The sequence below is a fragment of the Taurulus bubalis genome, assembly GCF_910589615.1.
Source record: "Taurulus bubalis genome assembly, chromosome: 1".
Taxonomy (NCBI): Eukaryota; Metazoa; Chordata; class Actinopteri; order Perciformes; family Cottidae; genus Taurulus; species Taurulus bubalis.
In genome coordinates, this window is record NC_136589.1 from 28,690,843 (window position 1) to 28,708,706 (window position 17,864).

At 43.1% G+C, this 17,864-nt stretch overlaps 2 protein-coding genes across 2 annotated transcripts in view; both read right to left on the bottom strand.

Moving 5' to 3' along the window:
- Positions 1-128: 128 nt before the first annotated feature.
- Positions 129-5,622, bottom strand: fzr1b (fizzy/cell division cycle 20 related 1b). The gene is made up of 14 exons (XM_079218873.1): positions 5,518-5,622; positions 5,045-5,219; positions 4,691-4,792; positions 4,532-4,595; positions 4,292-4,419; positions 4,103-4,185; positions 3,820-4,003; positions 3,608-3,673; positions 3,379-3,481; positions 2,921-3,102; positions 2,584-2,817; positions 1,892-1,996; positions 1,112-1,204; positions 129-574 (listed from the first exon to the last, which is right to left on the bottom strand). Exons 2-14 carry the CDS (start codon positions 5,120-5,122, stop codon positions 533-535), a joined length of 1,464 nt encoding a protein of 487 aa, XP_079074999.1. The 5' UTR covers positions 5,123-5,219; positions 5,518-5,622; the 3' UTR covers positions 129-532.
- Positions 5,623-12,528: 6,906 nt separating this feature from the next.
- The window catches only part of LOC306737631 (3',5'-cyclic-AMP phosphodiesterase 4B-like), a gene marked incomplete at its 5' end in the record, with an annotated part of 35,503 nt that continues 30,167 nt past the window's right edge, over positions 12,529-17,864 (bottom strand). The window contains 8 exons of the mRNA XM_079219380.1: positions 12,529-14,912; positions 15,002-15,184; positions 15,284-15,406; positions 15,521-15,675; positions 15,912-16,011; positions 16,373-16,537; positions 16,983-17,081; positions 17,175-17,395. Coding sequence (XP_079075506.1) covers positions 14,547-14,912; positions 15,002-15,184; positions 15,284-15,406; positions 15,521-15,675; positions 15,912-16,011; positions 16,373-16,537; positions 16,983-17,081; positions 17,175-17,395 — 1,412 coding nt within the window. The 3' untranslated portion in view covers positions 12,529-14,546. The remainder of the gene's footprint in view (positions 14,913-15,001; positions 15,185-15,283; positions 15,407-15,520; positions 15,676-15,911; positions 16,012-16,372; positions 16,538-16,982; positions 17,082-17,174; positions 17,396-17,864) is intronic.

Consider the following 17,864-nt stretch of genomic DNA (forward strand, 5'->3'; position numbering starts at 1 on the left):
GTGTGTTCACTTATTTATTGTTTCTCTTCTCTTTTATGCTGCTTGTAGATAATATTCACACATTATCAAAATATAGAAATCCCCCTCCCCCCCCCTCCCTCCCTCACTCACTCCCCCCACACACCCAGCTTCTTCTTCTTCTCCTCTCTGTTACAAAGAAGGAGAGCATTTTAAAAATGTGACGTTACTTTATATAGCTTATAACTCTTGTACATGTATACTTCTGCTAATATATAATAAAAACAATTTCATCACTTACACAACAGAAAAAAAAAACAAGACCGACTTTTTTAAGCAGACAATATGTCCTGACAATAGACTGCTAGTTTGTTGTTTGTGTTTTTAAATCAGTGACGTCACTGTGAGGGATGGCAGTTGTTGTTGGAAGTTGGGACTGCATCCTGTGTAGAAAACGTGGACTTGAGGACCGTCTGACTGGTGGTTGGTGCACTGGGATGAGAGGGCTCTAAGTGCTAGTCTGTAAGTGACAGTAGTGGCTCCTCCAGAAACCAGTCCAGACCCGGTCCATTCACTACCGTATTCTTGTGAAGAGGTTCAGCACTGACTTTGATTCCTGGAAATAGAAGGAAATGTCAAAACATTACAATACGGCTTATTGTCCCTGAACCCACAGTTGCCCCTCTCTGTCAGTCGGGAGGAGGTTCATTTCAGGGACTTATTTTTTTAATCACTTTTAAGATCTTGTGTGTTGAAATTCAAGAAATTAAAATTAGACAGACTTTGTCATGCGTTTGTTAGTTCATCAACACGTTTCTAGAAATCGTGAATTAGACAAACATCAAGTACTTTCAAGAAATAATGTAGTAACTTTAAACAACAGACTATATATAGTCTGTTTAATACTAAATGGTATAATACCCTCAGTAATCAGAGTATAATATTTATGTGTAGGGTTGTTTTCAACCTCCCCCAAAAAAAAATCTTAGTCGACTAACACAAGTCTGTAAAACTGAGTTTCTCAACAAAGATTCAGCATGAAAAAGCATTTAAAAATTGACAACAAAAAAAATCACAGTCGACTGAAACCAAAGGCTGATTAGTTAACAGGTTGACCAATGATGTGGCGAGCTAATTCACAAAAACACTGTACCTTGGTGCAGCGTGTTTTACTGAAGACGTTCCAGAAGCGTAGCGTCTCATCGCCGGCTCCTGTAACGATGGCCTCCCCATCTGGTGACACAGCCTGAGAAGGAAGGACAAACAGAGAAGAACTGGTGAGAGGGTGAACATTATTGATTCAAATTCCTTGTATGTGGACACACACTTGGCCAATAAACCAACACCGCTGCCAGGGTAACCGTTCTCTCTCCACACCCAACCTCGCAGACCTAAAACAACAAGGCCATTGCACACATTGCAAATTCAATAGAACAAGACATCACGCACCCACTCAACCACCCTACTGCTCTCTGGATACAGGGACAGAGCATACAGTGCAGTGGAGAGGAATTTACCCTCTTGACAGTAAAGTCTAAAGCTGATTCATAATTCAATTCAGTTGGTACACGCCCACACAGTCCTGAGAGGAGATCTAATCAGACAACATGGCTGAGAACCCCTGTGTGGGCGGACTATGGGTGTGCAGGGGCTTTACCATTGCACAAAAAAATATAGGATTACTTTATAAAATATAATGCCTTCAACAGTATGATAAGTGGTTGGAATATGCTAGTCCACTCCGCATGAGCACATTTACTTTGTATACTTTGAAGTACATTTTTCTGACACTACTTACTTTTTCAGATTTTAAATGCAGGACTTTTACTTGTAAATAAGTATTTTACCACTGTGATATTGCAACCTACTGCACTGGATAAATGGATGCACACATTGAATATGTGTACGCTTTCATTTCAACCTGCAGTCTTACCAGGTACAGCACTCTGTAAGAGTGTCCAGTCAACTTGGCCACCTGCGTTAGTGACGGATACTTCCACACCAGGATCTGGTTCTGAGAGTAGCCGTGAGTGCTCACCTGTACACAAAGAGAGAATAATCATCTAAAATGTGGACACATGTACAGGTCCAATTAGTCTGGTATTGTCTCATAAAGAAGCAACTCTCAGAATTATTCAATCCAATGCAAAACAGACACCTACAACTATACAGTGGAATCAGCACTTTCTGAAACTGTACCAACAATAAACTAAACATTGAACAGTAAGCTTCACATACAGTAGATTGTTATTGCAGAGATACTGCATGGAATCATATGGGATTGTGCATACCGAAATATTGGAAATTAAGTCTATATTAATGGGTCATAATGTAACAAAATGTCCCTCTATTTCAGAAAAAAATGCAATACAAACGTTATTATATAGCTAGACACTTTTGTAACATAACCCATTTTCACATTATCCAGACTTATATATATATATACATATATAAAAATACATAAAATAACAACATTTTGCATACATACCCAAAATATGCCAAAGATGTGGTTAAACAAGTGTATTACATTATTTAGTTAATAAAGATTAAAAAAATGAAAAATTAATGAACTTAATTCATTATCAAATTGTTATTATTTTGAACTGTGTGTGCGTGTGTCCTCACCAGTTCGTTGGCGTGTTTGGACCACGCCAGGTTACAGACCTGGGAGCCGGTGTCTGTGCTCTGCAGCGCCTGACCCGTCAGAGTGTTCCAGAAGCGCAGACAACGGTCGGCGGTGCCGCCCCCCGACGCCAGCAGCCCGTGTTGGTGGGGGGACCAGGCGATGGCCTTCACTGCTGCCAGGTGGTCACTGTACTGCTGCACAGGGAGAAGGCTGGAGCTGTTCCACACCAGCAACTGGGCAAGAGACCACAAGGAATGGGAAGTTTGAACTGGTTCCCTCTCACAGATTATGGAGATTAATGCCCTCAAAAGTAGAGTTTTAAGCTCTCTCTTTCACCTTGTTGTCGTTGCCTCCGGATGCGAGATGCTGGTGGTCAGGAGACCATTTGAGACCGCACACTTCTTGTCTGTGACCTTGCAGCCTCCGCTCAGCCGATGGGGGGGTTCTGACGTCCCGCTGTAAGATCACTCTGTCCCGACTCCCCGACGACAGCTGCTCCCCGTTCCATGCCAGGGCACCTTGAGCACAAAGGGTAGGAGGGAGGTCTCATATTTCACTGCGGGTATCTGGAATGCATCTGGTGTTTCTGATATGATAACGGCATGTGGTACAATATACAGTAAAATTTAGTTTTGGGCTATTACGTAAAAAGAAAACAAAGTGGTAAAATGCAAAACAAAAACTCAATTATAAAAGGAAAGATTCTTCTTTATTTCCTTTTAGTTTGCTAAAAGGAAACTCAAACTGATTTTAATTCGCAGTTGTAATTCCCCTTTTCTGTGGCTATGACTGACCTACACGTGCGGAGTGACCCTCCAGGCTGGTAAGCTTCCTCCCTCCTGCGGCATCCCAGATCTGAACGTAGCCCTTATGGGTTCCGACTGCCACAAGGCTCCCCTGATAGGACCAGAGCCAGTCAAACACACTGTTACTGTCCCAATATTTATTTACTACAAGCAGTTCATTTTCTCTTATACTACTGTCTTAAATAAGCAGTAGTAATAATCCATTCTGGCAACTCACCCTCTCATTCCAACAAACTGACGTAACAGAGTCTCCATCCACAGAAAGGTCACATAACCTCGTCACCTGTTAAGACACAAAATACACAAACATTAACGCTTTTCTCTCCAGCAGATCAGAAACAGGCTTTATTGGTTCCCTTCTAGGCCGAGAAGAAATTCTGCAATAAAACTCCCACTGCAAATGAATGTCTTTTAAGTCCCTCCTCTGACCTGGCTGGTGCAGGCACTCCACAGGTAGACGCAGGCTCCCAGGCCGACGCTGAGCAAGTTGCCCGCTGACCAGTCCACCAGGTTGAGGTAGAAGTCATCCTGCAGCTCTGGAGCATCCAGCACTTTGAAGGGGATCTTGGAGATCTTACGGGCTGGTTTACGAGGAGAGCGCAGCAGCTTGTGGCTACAGAAACATAGAGAAGGAACCGGAAAACCTCCGTTATCTGACAGCATTGTTTCGGCACTCTGTCTATTCAGCGTGCACAGGTGAGATATGTCATACCTCTTGTTACTAAGCGGAGAAAGGGAGTAAGGTGAGACTTCATTATCACTATCGAAAGGCACTCTCTTAGTGTGGACAGTGTACTGCAGGGAATAAACACACAAAGCAGAATTATAACTAGGGACTTGCAGGAGCTATTTAGGAATGAATTATTCTGTAGTTGATTGTTCCTTCTTTCATGACTCGTACCCTAAAAAGGCTGTGAGAGTCTTGAGAGAGGACAGCGTGACGTCGGTCGTCTGTGAGAGTGTCTGGCACGGTCTCTATCCCTGCCCCCAGTAACTCATTCCTCAAGAGGGCAGCATATGCCACAGCATCTGGAGGGGTGGCAGTACAAAACAGTGATGGAAACATATGTTGGTGGAGAGGTATAGCAAAGGACCCAAAAAAGACAACTTGGATGATTCAAACGGAGTACAAATGTCTGACCTTTGCTTGAATCTGAAGTGGCATCCTTTGCTTTATGGGTCTGAATCGGGGAGCGGCAGTTCTCCTGCGTAGAGAAAAGCAATGTAAGTACATTATTATATTTAAATAGCTTTGATTACCAAGCTGATATTTTGTGGAGCAGTGTAAACAGCTGCTTACGTTGGCGTAGTGGAAGTTGATGCTCCAGTTGCTTCCAGCGCGGGTGGGAATGAAGCGGTCGCCTGACTTAATGCTGACAGGACTGCAAGTAGCACTTACACACTGGGGCGGACAACGAAAGACAGTGAAACCATAACAAATCCAGCAGGGTTATTTATATTGGGCAATATAACTTACACCACACTATTTGGGGCTAAAGAACTCAATTGTGCTAAATGTGTATGAAAGGACCCAGATTTCACACACACACACACACACACACACACACACACACACACACACACACAGTATGCTGCAGACATGAACCAGCATTCTCAAACATGCACAGGTTTCCCATCATGCTGTGTGCCTGACCTTTGACAGACGGGCCTCTGTCGGCAGGTTCTGGTGGTTGATTTGCCTCAGCAGCCGTCTCTCGTACTCTTGGTCCATCGCCTCCGGGCTGACGAGCAGCAAGGCCCCTTGCTGCCCCCGCCCCCCTAAACCTCCGCTTCCTCCAGTTGAGGAAATCCACCCTGGATTCCCATCTCTGTACGAGGGAAACAACAGGTGTACTTTAATTCACTATGATACCGAGGCGCGAGCAGCCCGTTCGGCTTCATGAACGCAAACCAAATGGCCCGGTTGGCACCGCGGCTGTAGATGTGCGCGCATGTCAGGTGGGGACATGGTTTCAGCCTGCAGCTGCCGTTTCTTGCTCGCGTAAAGGCAGCGAGATATCGGAGTTAAATGGCTAATGACAGCCGCGTTGTTGTCATGCATCATGCTCGTGCACGCAACCGCCCATTTACAAGCATCGTCAGCTGCTGCTCGACAGCGAGACTTACCCTGACCGGCTCGGTGGCTCAGGGGACCGAGTCCACTGTCATCTTCGGCCGAACAAGAGGCGCTGCAGCGGGGAGGCTGTTGTCGCTTTCTTCCAAACAGCGATACATCCAAACGCCAACGCGACTGATGTTGTTTATGTCCGCGACCAAAAAATGGCGTCCAAATCAGCTGTAGCAGAATTGTGTTGGTTGGCTCCTGCTGTCTGTGAAGGCACGCAGTGCGCGCGCGGCTCAACAGCGACGCCCGCTGGCGCTGCGTGCTTACTGCAGGTGCAGTCGGACTGCGGGTATTCTTTATGTTGCCGCGAGGTGTCGCAAACGTACTGCACACGAATTTACTCACTATTATACTGTCTGGAGAGTTTTTTGTTTAGTTTTTTTTACAGTTTTTCTAAATTGTGTGCAGGCGTTATTCAGAGACCCTGCCTCTTATTCCCAGAACCACACTCAATTGCAAAATTAAACGCTGCATTCAAAACATTGCGATGTTTTCTCAGAATGGTATTTTGTTTTCTAATGACACACACCATCATTTGAACAAATAAAAAGTGTCTAATTGGGAAACTTGTGCCTTTTGCATGTTCAGTGTTATACTTATTTCATATGCACAGTATTGTGATATACGTTTGTATGTTAAATATACTGTAATATAAACTCCCAAGAAATACTGTTTGCATCCCAATGATCATAAAATTGGATATGCAAAGTATAAAGTCCTCGGTTTCATGTTGACATGATCAAACACAGGGGCCTGAATCTCAGACATTATGGCTCTCCATGATCTTTTTCTTGCTCTTCCTCCTTCCTGTCTTCCTCCTTTTGCAAACGAGCAGACAGAAAAAGGTTTCCTCTTCGATCTCTTTCATGTGTGTGTTTTTCGTTCTGAACCGCTAACACTGAAAGAGAGAGAGAGAGAGAGAGAGAGAGAGAGAGAGAGAGAGAGACACTGGAAAGATGGGCGCCCACTGACCTGGAACGCAAGGCCGTCTGCCACGCTGCCCTTTGACACACTGCGAGACGCTCTGCCTATTTATTTATGTCAGCAGACCTGGAGTAAGCTGCTGTTTATAGATTGTCTTTGGTTTCTTAATTTGTTTAACGTGTCAGACAAAGCATGTATGCAGATACGTTGTCAGTGGTGGCCTTGTAACCCCTTACAAAAAAACCTGTGTCTTGTTGGGGCCTCTTATCCTGTTTCATGTGAGGTAAATTTAACCATTTATGTATTACTTTAAGCTATTGTTTTTCAACGAATTAAACATTTTTATCTAATGGTTTTAGCGTCTCTGCTCGCTTTTATGCCCCCCAACACGTGGTGTTCAGGTGTTACAGCTGTCTTATATATGGATGTATATTTTTATTCAAATTGCAATATCTATTTTTTCAAAGTAGTTGAGCTACAGTCTTTCCACGTTGCTGGCAACTGCAGAAGCGCCCTCTGCTTGGGGATCATGAGAGGAAAGTCCATGAATAGAAATGTGAGTGGCAGAGGGATTTTTTCATTTCCCAATCATTGCATGATTTCTCAGGTTTATCGCGTGACCCTTTGGAGGGCGCCCGGTCTCCCGTATATAAAGTAGTTCAAACTAGCTCCAACTCTACCAGCTAGGCCGACAACAGATAATGCAACTTAATTAATTAATTAATTACTAACAATAAAGTAATGTTCACCACTTTAATACATGAGTCGCAGTGCCAATTCTTTTTCTTTTTTATATAGTTGAAGTAGATTTTGCTGATAATTCTATACCTTTTCTTAAGTGGGATTTTAAATGCAGACCATTTTCTTGAGGAATATTTTTGGATTGTTGTGTTGGTACTTTTCCTTTAGTACATCCACCCCTGTTCTTTCTAAACATTCCACACATGCGCACACATGCAGACACACTGAGACACAAACACTACGATAACTATCTCACCATCGTCCCGTTTTGCATTTATTCAGTGCAGTCACAACAGCCGCTTTTATCTGCATCTTCAATCAGTTCCACACAGAGGCCCACGCTGGAGGAGCCTCATGCCGACGTGGAGGGCAGCGTCTGGGGGTGAAAAGCAGCTGTCTGCCCTGGTCAGGCTGGAGAGGAACAGTCTGGGGCCTTATCGCACAGAGGAAGCTTTGCCAGGGCTTAGACTGTGACACTCTTAGATCCTTACTGGAATTCACAACAATACAATAGGAGTCTGACTAATCTCATCTCTCATATGACAACAAGAACAATAATAGTTTCAGTGAGATAAAGAACATGGGGAACCTTACTTTGTAATAATGCGGGTATTGAACGCAGCCTCAGCATTTGTCCAGACAAACATGAATAGCTTTATTGTTCATATCCTCTCGGAGAAAGTTTGTTATGAAAAGAGTGGTACTGAGTTCTGGAAAATTCTGCAACAGGGTTTTCGCGTAAAACAACAATCTTATCTTTAAATCATCAACTGTGCCACATGTTGTTTTGAACTGTGTGTGTGTGTGTGTGTGTGTGTGTGTGTGTGTGTGTGTGTGTGTGTGTTTTGGTGAGAATTAATGGAACAACATGCAACAATAAAGCTCCCATGTAGGATTCAGATCCAAGCTTTGGGTGTAGATGACTTTTGGTGGAATGTTTTGTTTATCTTGGCACTATAGATGTGGTTTATCTGAAATTTTCATTTTATGACCCCCCCCCCCCCCCCCCCCCCCCCCCCGTCTCTCTTTCAGTCACTACACAGCATGTTGAACATCCATCTCCTCCCACGCACTTGCTCACTTTGACATACCAGATAGCGACAGATATAAATGCCCCCCCCCCCCCCCCCTTGTGTCACAAAAAGACAATTATCGATCAGAACAAAATAAAGAGATGGACATGCGGATTAAACATAATTTTGTTTCCAGTAGATATTTATCTTTACCATGGAGCCAAGCTTCACATAGAGCAGGCCTTCAATCTGTATGGTTCCAACAGCAGGAAACTGGTGGTGTTTGGATGGTTTTATACTGTGTTTCTGTACTTGCATCATCTACATTTACCAATCCATCTTTCATCCTTTCCCCTAAAGTGTATTGGGATCCCTCCATCTTCATGTGTCACATCTGTTCATCTATTATGTCACACAGTTGTTGTCAGTGTGTGTCTGTGTGGGTGCGAGCATGCATGTGCCTCAGTGTGTCACGTTTGAGTATGCATGTATGATCCCAGGGGTGTTTTATTTATTTATCTTTTGAACAAACACGGATGACAGCGTGCTCTTGTGTGCCGCTGCGTCCCCGCAGGGATGTTCCCTTCCATGTCCGAACAATTCCTGGACTTGTTTCACGCTGGGTATCGCCCCGAGGAATCAGCACAAATGTCAGGCGGGTGCCGTCTCATGATAAATATGAGTTGACATAGACAAGCGCTTTACACATGGGCTAATGTCCTTATTTTTTCAATCATGTACATCCAACGACGACATGTCTTCAATGCAAATGCATTCATCACACAGAATTAACATAATATGTTGCCCTCCACATACATAACTGTGACATATAATTCAATTAGTTTCTCTGATTAGAATAACTCAAAGTTGCAGAGTCCCCTTTTCTCCTTGTACTTTCAGATACTTGAGACAGTTGCATGCAAAGGCAAATCCACACACTGAGAAGAAACAATGGCGTATCTATGATGACTTCGCCATGTTTGATAACTAGATGATTTGTGACATTTCCTGCGAAGGACACATCCTGCTATTGTCCTAATACTACATCTTAGAGTCCATGAAACCCAACACACACAAACACATACATACAAGGCCTGAGAGGAAGGAGGATTCACTTCCTTACTTCCGTTTTACTTCTCTGTCATTACTGCTTAATTGTCTATTTAAATAATGTGTGTCTTGTAAAGTGTCTACATTTTAAAACACACTTATTGGATACAATTTATTATTATTGTGAGAGGAAGCTGACGGCTATATTCATAAATTTCTTCTGCCTTTTCAGCGCACTTCCTTGGCCTTGTGTCTCAGCCACTCTGAGCTGATCTCTGCCATCCACACACACACACACACACACACACACACACACACACACACACACACACACACACACACACACACACACACACGCCTGGATCATTATTGAATTATCCTGGGATGCCCCACTTTACCCTGTATTCCACCAACTGACTGCACAGTTGATTTAGTCCTGACTGTCAACTCAACTGAAAACAAACAGCAGCTGGTCAGGAGAAACTCCAGGAAGACATGTGTTTTTATAAAGTGGACATGGAGCGAGCAGGTTTGTTTTGCTGGAAGTGGTTCTCTTCCTCTCTTGCCTTGGCCCCAGGCCCGTTCAGAGCCTGGCTGGTGGAGTGGAGAAAGGAGGTTGACTGGCTGTCAACTGGATCTACTGGCAGTCAGAGCCTCCGGCTCAGCCTGAACCTAAGGCTGTTCACTGCTGCCGGGGACGGAGCCGTCTGCCTTCACCCTGCTGACGTCAGTCACCAACAGACCACAAGACTTGTGTTAGCGTTTCAAACAAACTCGCTGCCCATTGCTATGGCAGTAAGGACCACCACCATGGAAAACGCTCGTCCTCATCCGCTTCTGTGTTTACCATAAACAGTTGCCTCATTTTTGCTGAATCCAAAAACAGAGGAGGATGGTTCAGGTTTCTGGTCGTCATCCAGACGTCCACAAACTCCAAAGTAAACTTAATCTAACATCCGCTTCAAAATGTGACCTGTGATTCATTAATTACTATTATGTGCTGTACATTTTACAGGTCAGTGCATTTTACAGTGCCAGGAACAAAGGAAATCTTGTGAGTGCTGCCAGTTTTCTTTCCTACCAGGTAGTTTGCATAACCAAGTAATTAGTACCTTTAAACCTTTGTAACCAGACTAACACACTAAAAACCTGTTCGACGAGCAGTGCTCTGTATCTCAGGACCTGAGCTCAGAGCTAATGGCAATAGAAGTAATGTGGAATAGTAATGATCAAGGATTATCAACCCTAAAGAGAAAATCTAAATAGCTGCAAAGATTGAAAACTTGTATCACATTGTCAGGAGAGCTGCTGCTTTTACATAATATGAGCAGTAATGAAGAGATTACATCAGTAGGTGTCTTTCCTCTTGTTTTGTTGAGCTTACTCAGAACACAAAATCTTCATGCTTCATCTCTGGCCGCGTGACAATTTTACCCAGCAGGACCTCCTGTTGATCACGTATTCCAGATGCTTATCTGCTCGGGTCAAGGTGCTTGCTGCCATGGGAGGGTGAATGCCCTGCGGGCCCGGCACATAGCATCACTATCTCTACCCTTCCTGTTTACATTGCTGGCTTGCTGGCCAGCAGTGACTGAACTCAAATCAGAGGGAAGACGTGTCAGTGGTGTCACTGCAGGGAAGTGGCTGTCATTTCCCACCTAGTTTTTCCCCTCAGAGTTGCAAAACTGGAACCATGACGTCAAAGAAACCACATCAGTCTGTATTATTGTAATTACTGACAATTAACTTAAATTGGTTTGTCCTAAATGGCAAGGAACTTCAACCCAATGAAAACAAAACCAGGGTAATGAAGTTTGACCCTCCCAGCTCTGCCGCCAGCTAAACCAATGCTAATTTGCAAGCTGCTAGACTTTTAACTGGAACAGAGAGAAGACAAAGCCTGACATGGTGTAATCCCACAATACATTACTGACCTACTAACCCATTAATTCTAATGCCTCAAAACCAAAGGTGTCCAAGCTTTTTCTGTTGTTCCTCCCAGGAGAGAGAGAGAGAGAGAGAGAGAGAGAGATACAGGTAAAAGCCAGTGAATTAGAATATTTTGAAAAACTTGATTTATTTCAGTAATTGCATTCAAAAGGTGTAACTTGTACATTATATTTATTCATTGCACACAGACTGATGCATTCAAATGTTTATTTCATTTAATTTTGATGATTTGAAGTGGCAACAAATGAAAATCCAAAATTCCGTGTGTCACAAAATTAGAATATTACTTAAGGCTGATACAAAAAAGGGATTTTTAGAAATGTTGGCCAACTGAAAAGTATGAAAATGAAAAATATGAGCATGTACAATACTCAATACTTGGTTGGAGCTCCTTTTGCCTCAATTACTGCGTTAATGCGGCGTAGACTTCAGGCAACGTGGATCCTGTGCCTCTCCTGTCCTCCTCCAGACTCTGGGAGGCACAGGATCCACGTTGCCTGAAGTCTAGTGTAAAGTTTCCACCATCAGTGATGGTTTGGGGTGCCATGTCATCTGCTGGTGTCGGTCCACTCTGTTTCCTGAGATCCAGGGTCAACGCAGCCGTATACCAGCAAGTTTTAGAGCATTTCATGCTTCCTGCTGCTGACCTGCTCTATGGAGATGGAGATTTCAAGTTCCAACAGGACTTGGCGCCTGCACACAGCGCAAAATCTACCCGTGTCTGGTTTACGGACCATGGTATTTCTGTTCTAAATTGGCCAGCCAACTCCCCTGACCTTAGCCCCATAGAAAATCTGTGGGGTATTGTGAAAAGGAAGATGCAGAATGCCAGACCCAAAAACGCAGAAGAGTTGAAGGCCACTATCAGAGCAACCTGGGCTCTCATAACACCTGAGCAGTGCCAGAAACTCATGGACTCCATGCCACGCCGCATTAACGCAGTAATTGAGGCAAAAGGAGCTCCAACCAAGTATTGAGTATTGTACATGCTCATATTTTTCATTTTCATACTTTTCAGTTGGCCAACATTTCTAAAAATCCCTTTTTTGTATCAGCCTTAAGTAATATTCTAATTTTGTGACACACGGAATTTTGGATTTTCATTTGTTGCCACTTCAAATCATCAAAATTAAATGAAATAAACATTTGAATGCATCAGTCTGTGTGCAATGAATAAATATAATGTACAAGTTACACCTTTTGAATGCAATTACTGAAATAAATCAAGTTTTTCAAAATATTCTAATTCACTGGCTTTTACCTGTATATATATATATATATATATATATATATGTTTTGTTTGCGATGTGATGCAATAATACACAGACGAGAAAATTCTGTAATACATGCCCATTTTAATAATCTGATAGAAAACATTGTTGAGGACAACATATACCATTTTACCATATATTGTGAGGAAAAACACTGGAAAAATATATTTCAGCAAATATTCCTATCGCTGTACAATGACCAGTCACCGTACACAATATACTGCAGTAAATATCCAGCCTTCATAATCCGCCAGAAACAAAAGACAAAAACAAATGTCAGACTTTTTCTGTACCACACAAAGTCTTGTCGGTTTGGACTGTCCACAATTTTCTGGCTGGAATTTCAAAACAAACATCTGAAATTGTCAAAATGTAGTTTCATAACTTCATGTTACAGTCTTAAAGCAAAACATGTTGCTAAATATAATAAAACAGAACCACCAGACAAGTTCAGTCAAACTGTGATTTGATACTTGGTAGTGCATATAAATAATAACAGCTATACAGGGAATATTAACAATCAATATCAATAGTATCATATACAAGGAGAAAGATAATAAATACAGTGTTACAAACAGCTGACGGGTCTAAACAACTCAGCTGGGTGCAACAAGATTGTGCAACTCTGTTTTCATACACACACGCACACGCACACACAAACACACAAACCCAGTCACACCGGAGGTATCATGTCATGACACGATATTGGCACCCCCACCCTTACTCTGAAGGTTGTACCTTTAAGGTAGTGTTGGACAGATCAGCAACCAGCTGCAAGCTGTCGACATATTCAAAGTGCTAGAATTTAAACTACAATATACAATTATTCTGTTACTAATAGGTGTCTTTAAATGTGCACACAGTCTTACAGTCATTCAGAGCTCAAAATGAGTCACGGCATGAAGCCTATTCATAAGAATGCTGTTAACCACAACAGTTGTGTGTGAGCTGATGAAACACGAGGATTACAAGGTAAAAACAGTTTCTAACATAAATTTCGAACCTTTGTGGAAGATATTTTTTGGTGAAATTCACTAAATAATTGCCTTTCATTTGCCTGAACTCATCATCCAGCTACATGACAACATCAGGGATCAATGTCTTGATGCCTGTTTGATTTGTTTCACTACCGACTCTTCAAGCATGGGATCACACTCGACAGAGGTGGCAGTGAAATCACCAAAGTGCTTTCTTTACAGGATCTTTGGAGTTTGTTTTGTTCTTCCTTTAGATATTTTTGGACTCAAAAATACAAGTGTCAATTTTCAAAGAATGTGATTCACAAGTTATTAAATTGCTTGTGAAATGACTTATTGGAGAAAAACAAACATGTTTTACATGTTTACTTTAATGTAAATTACTGATGCTTTCCACGGTCTCTTTGTCCTATACCACAAAGTGCAAATTGTGCTGGGAAGTCGTCTGATTTTAGAAATACATCCACTGAACAAGCTTATACTATTGCCAGAACATGAGGAAGACTGTGTGAGAGAAATGTGTCCTTATTGTAGAAAAGTTGACACATTTTACAGCTACATGAATGTGTTCAATAAATTATAAAAAAAACTTTAAAAAAAAGAAACAGTTGAAAAAAAAAAAAAAAAAAAAGGCACACAACTTTTTAGTTTTTGTGTTAGAAAAAAAACTACTTGGGTACAAATAACTTCTTGACCAGTCGTTTTTGGTTGGACATTTTACCAGGTGGCATCCCATCCCGACACAATACAAATAATAAAAATGAACATAAAAAACTTCCTGAAGTGCAAGTTTGGAATTTTTACTAGTCCCAGTACGCGGACACATATCGTCCACCTTCTTTGTCTGAGAGTTTCAGACATGCCTCTGCAGTCCGACAGTAGTCCCTTCTTTAAAGAACACACCTCCTCCGGCTCCCCTCTAGGGGGCTCAAAACAAACTGCCACAGGGTTTCCAAGCCTCGTTTGCACGGGTGCCCAACATTCAGTTTGGCCCTCTTTGCCAGGCAGCTCCAAAGAGCGATATTGCAGGATTGCTCTACTGCAATTAAATGAATTCAGCCAAAACAGCAAAACTTGCTGCACTCTAAAAACAGCGTCAGTTCAGCTATGTTTCCGCAGGTGAGACTTCACGTGTCGTAATTTTAACCCCGTCCTGATCAGAGGCATGTTGCTGGAGTATCACACAGTCAGCCATCTCCATCATTGCGCTCTTCCCGTCTCCACCCTGTCCATCCTGGTCATCCAGCGTCAGCTCAAACTGAAATTTACTCGCCACAGGTGCCCCCTCCACCTCCCCAAGTAGGCCGCCCTCCCCGTCACTGGTGTAGAACGGAGGGGAGGGACTCGGGATCATGCGCTGGTACCAGTTCCTGTTGTCCTCGAGTGTGTCCAGGATATCCTGGGCGTCGGGGTGGACAAGGTCGGCCCACGTCTCCCACAGAGGGTGTACAATATAGTCGATGAAGCCAACCTAGAAAAGATAAAAGGGGATGATGTCAGTCAAATAAAAATAAAATTAAAAAAAGTATTTTTTTGGAACTCAATGTGCGTCTTCTCTACCTGTGTTCTCTCCACCGAAGCTGTGTGTTTGTCGCACATCGGACTGATCTCCATTCCTCTTTCTCTCTCCCGGTCTCCTTGGTGGAAAAACTCATTCATGATCCTGTCTGTCCACTGCCGGTACAGATCCAGAGGCTTGGTCGGGTTGCTCAGGTCCGCACAGTGAACCATGTTACGCAACACCTGTAAAGACAAAAAAAGAAAAAGAAAATCAACACATTGCATCTCTTTCTTGAATGCCGAACTGTCTGCATCGTGTGGGTGTACTAGCATGCCCCTTACCTGCATCCTGTCTGTGTAGTTGTCCAGCAGCAAAACTCCAGAGCTGGTCACTTTCTTGGTTTCAACCATCGTCTTCAGATTAGCCAGCAGGCTCATGTGTTTAGACATGTCAGTTGCCAGCACCTGGAGGAGAGAAAGGATGTAGGAGATATTTTAGGAGGGAAGCAATAAAGCAGTCAAGACATCACCCTGAAAGCTAAAACTGTCATCAGACATATGTGCAGACGTTTTCCTCACCATGTCGATGACCATCCTCCTGAGGGTCTGCCTCTGTTTCTTGGTGAGGTTTTGGAAGATGTCGCAGTTGTCCTCCTGCAGCAGTTTGAAACCCACAGCCAGGTGGTGGTTCTCCAGCACTGACTCATCATTGTACATGAGAGCTAGCTCGGAGTCTGAAGGCAGAGGAGGAAGTGACAGGAAGAAAGACATTAAATTGGAGCTCTAGCTTTTTAAACTAAAGTCAGGTAACTTTGGTAACTATGGGTTCCTAAAAACCCACATTTTTGTCTTTGGAGCCAGATCCCATTAAACAATGCAAGTATTTCTGCCTGTTTTTGCAAATATAGACTAAATAATTCAGCCTTGTGACTCTTTTCACAGACGACAAGTGCCAGTAAAGAGAACTCACTGGTGTTGATGAGGAACTGGTTTGACACTCCTGGGTGGTCCACGTCATGAATGGCTGCAGCAAAAATGGCTGCCAAGATCTCCAAATCTGTGAAGACCGCCTATGTTGGAAGAGAAGGAAGAAAAAAAAAAAGCAATGAGCTTCACATCCAGTAAACGGGCCAAATAAACAATTGTTCATCGGACAATTGTTTGAGGCCGATCCTTCCATGTGTCATCATTTTTGACATGCAGTTTCTGGGGCATGCCAGTATTGGTGACGATAATGCCAGTCACCTCATTAAAGCATAACAAAGAGCTTGAGGAGTAGGTGCAGGTTGACATACTTTAATGGTGTCAATCATACAGCTCAATTTGGCAACAACAAAAAGTAAAGATATGCAAAATGCAGCCATTTCCAACTTTACTTTGTCACCAAGAAATTGTGGCATTGCCCGGTCACGATCAGAGAGGGTGACTTACATCCAGTGCAGGCGTTGCCAGGAGGATGTGTGTGGACTGGGCCACGTCAGCGGCGTGCAGGCTGTTGTGGTAAGCCACGTCGGAGTGATAGTGATCCTCCAAGGTCAGCATGAAAGTCACAAAGGTGTCCGTTGGAATCTTGAACGTCCTCATCAGGTCTCGCTCCTGCGTAAGACAGGGGAAGAAAATTAGTGAGATTTCTCTCTGAAGACGTTACAGTGTGTAAGTTGTATTTTTTAAGCATCTCCTAGAGTTGTTGTTTTTGCCAACAGTGATCTGACCTTCAAATCTATGCCTCAACCATAAATTGGCAAATTGTGAATCATACATTACTTAGAAAGCTGAATATGAAAACAGTTTGCCTTCCTGCCAGAATGATTCACAGCTAGAAATCAATTTCATGTCCCTCTAGCAGATGTCCCTGTAGTGATATTGACAGCTGAACGTAACAGAGAACACACTGTACACACTGACGTGGGCTGTGCCTCACGCCCTCTATAGCAGCATGTGTTTATGAACGCTTTCATGCTTCTTTTTTTGCTTTTTATGAGCTCTTTCTGACTGGACGATGAGGTTGAAGATGAAGAGGATGAAGAGGCAAGGCACTGACCTGAAAGATGGAGTACATGATGCATGTGAGCGGTCGGTTGTGGGAGTGCTCGGTCACTTTGAAGATATTTAGACCCCATTTGTTTATGTCCTCCAGGTCCTGTTGGAGAATAGACAAGACAAAGGGGTTCAGCCAACCACTCAACTTTCATGTCATATATTTGTTTTGCTCTAAAACCCATCAATCGCTTACCTTTGACAGCAGTTCCTCCTGGTCTGTCTTGACCCCAAAACGATTGCTGGTGTTTCCAGAGATGCTGTTTGTGTGGCTGACCTTCCTCACCCCACTGATCTGAGTCATCATCCCTCCCTGCTGCTGCTGCTGCTGCTGCTGTTGCTGCTTTTGGCCCTGTCTCCTCTTCCTTTCCCTGGATTTAGGAACTGGACACGGAAGCTCCAACTCATTCTGCTTGTCTGCAGAAGGTAGAATAAGAACAAAACATATTTAAAAAGGTGCTTTTCAGTTACTCCATAAACAGAGTAAGCCAGAGGATGTTGTATCAGCCTCCTGGCTTGGAAACAAAGTTAACGCGGGGAGATAGTTGACCTGACAGTTACAGTTAACTTTGCTAAAAATAAATTCTTCTTGACAGTGAAAAAGCAAAAGCAAAATAATTTCAAGAAGGGTCAAGAAGTGCTAATTAGATGTGATGATATCTGACAAAGTGGCCTGTGCATTCTGCGAAACAGGGCCCTGATGTAACAATACGCATAATCATGGATGCTGGCCCATATTAGGCCAAAAACGTTAATGCCTTACTGTATGTTTGTTAGTATGCAGGTCTGTTTTGTTCATGTGAGTCAGTCTCTCTGCTGGCTGAATGAGATTCTCACGCAGCTGACAGTGTGTGAGTGCAAGACTCCCTCGGTCTACATATGTGCC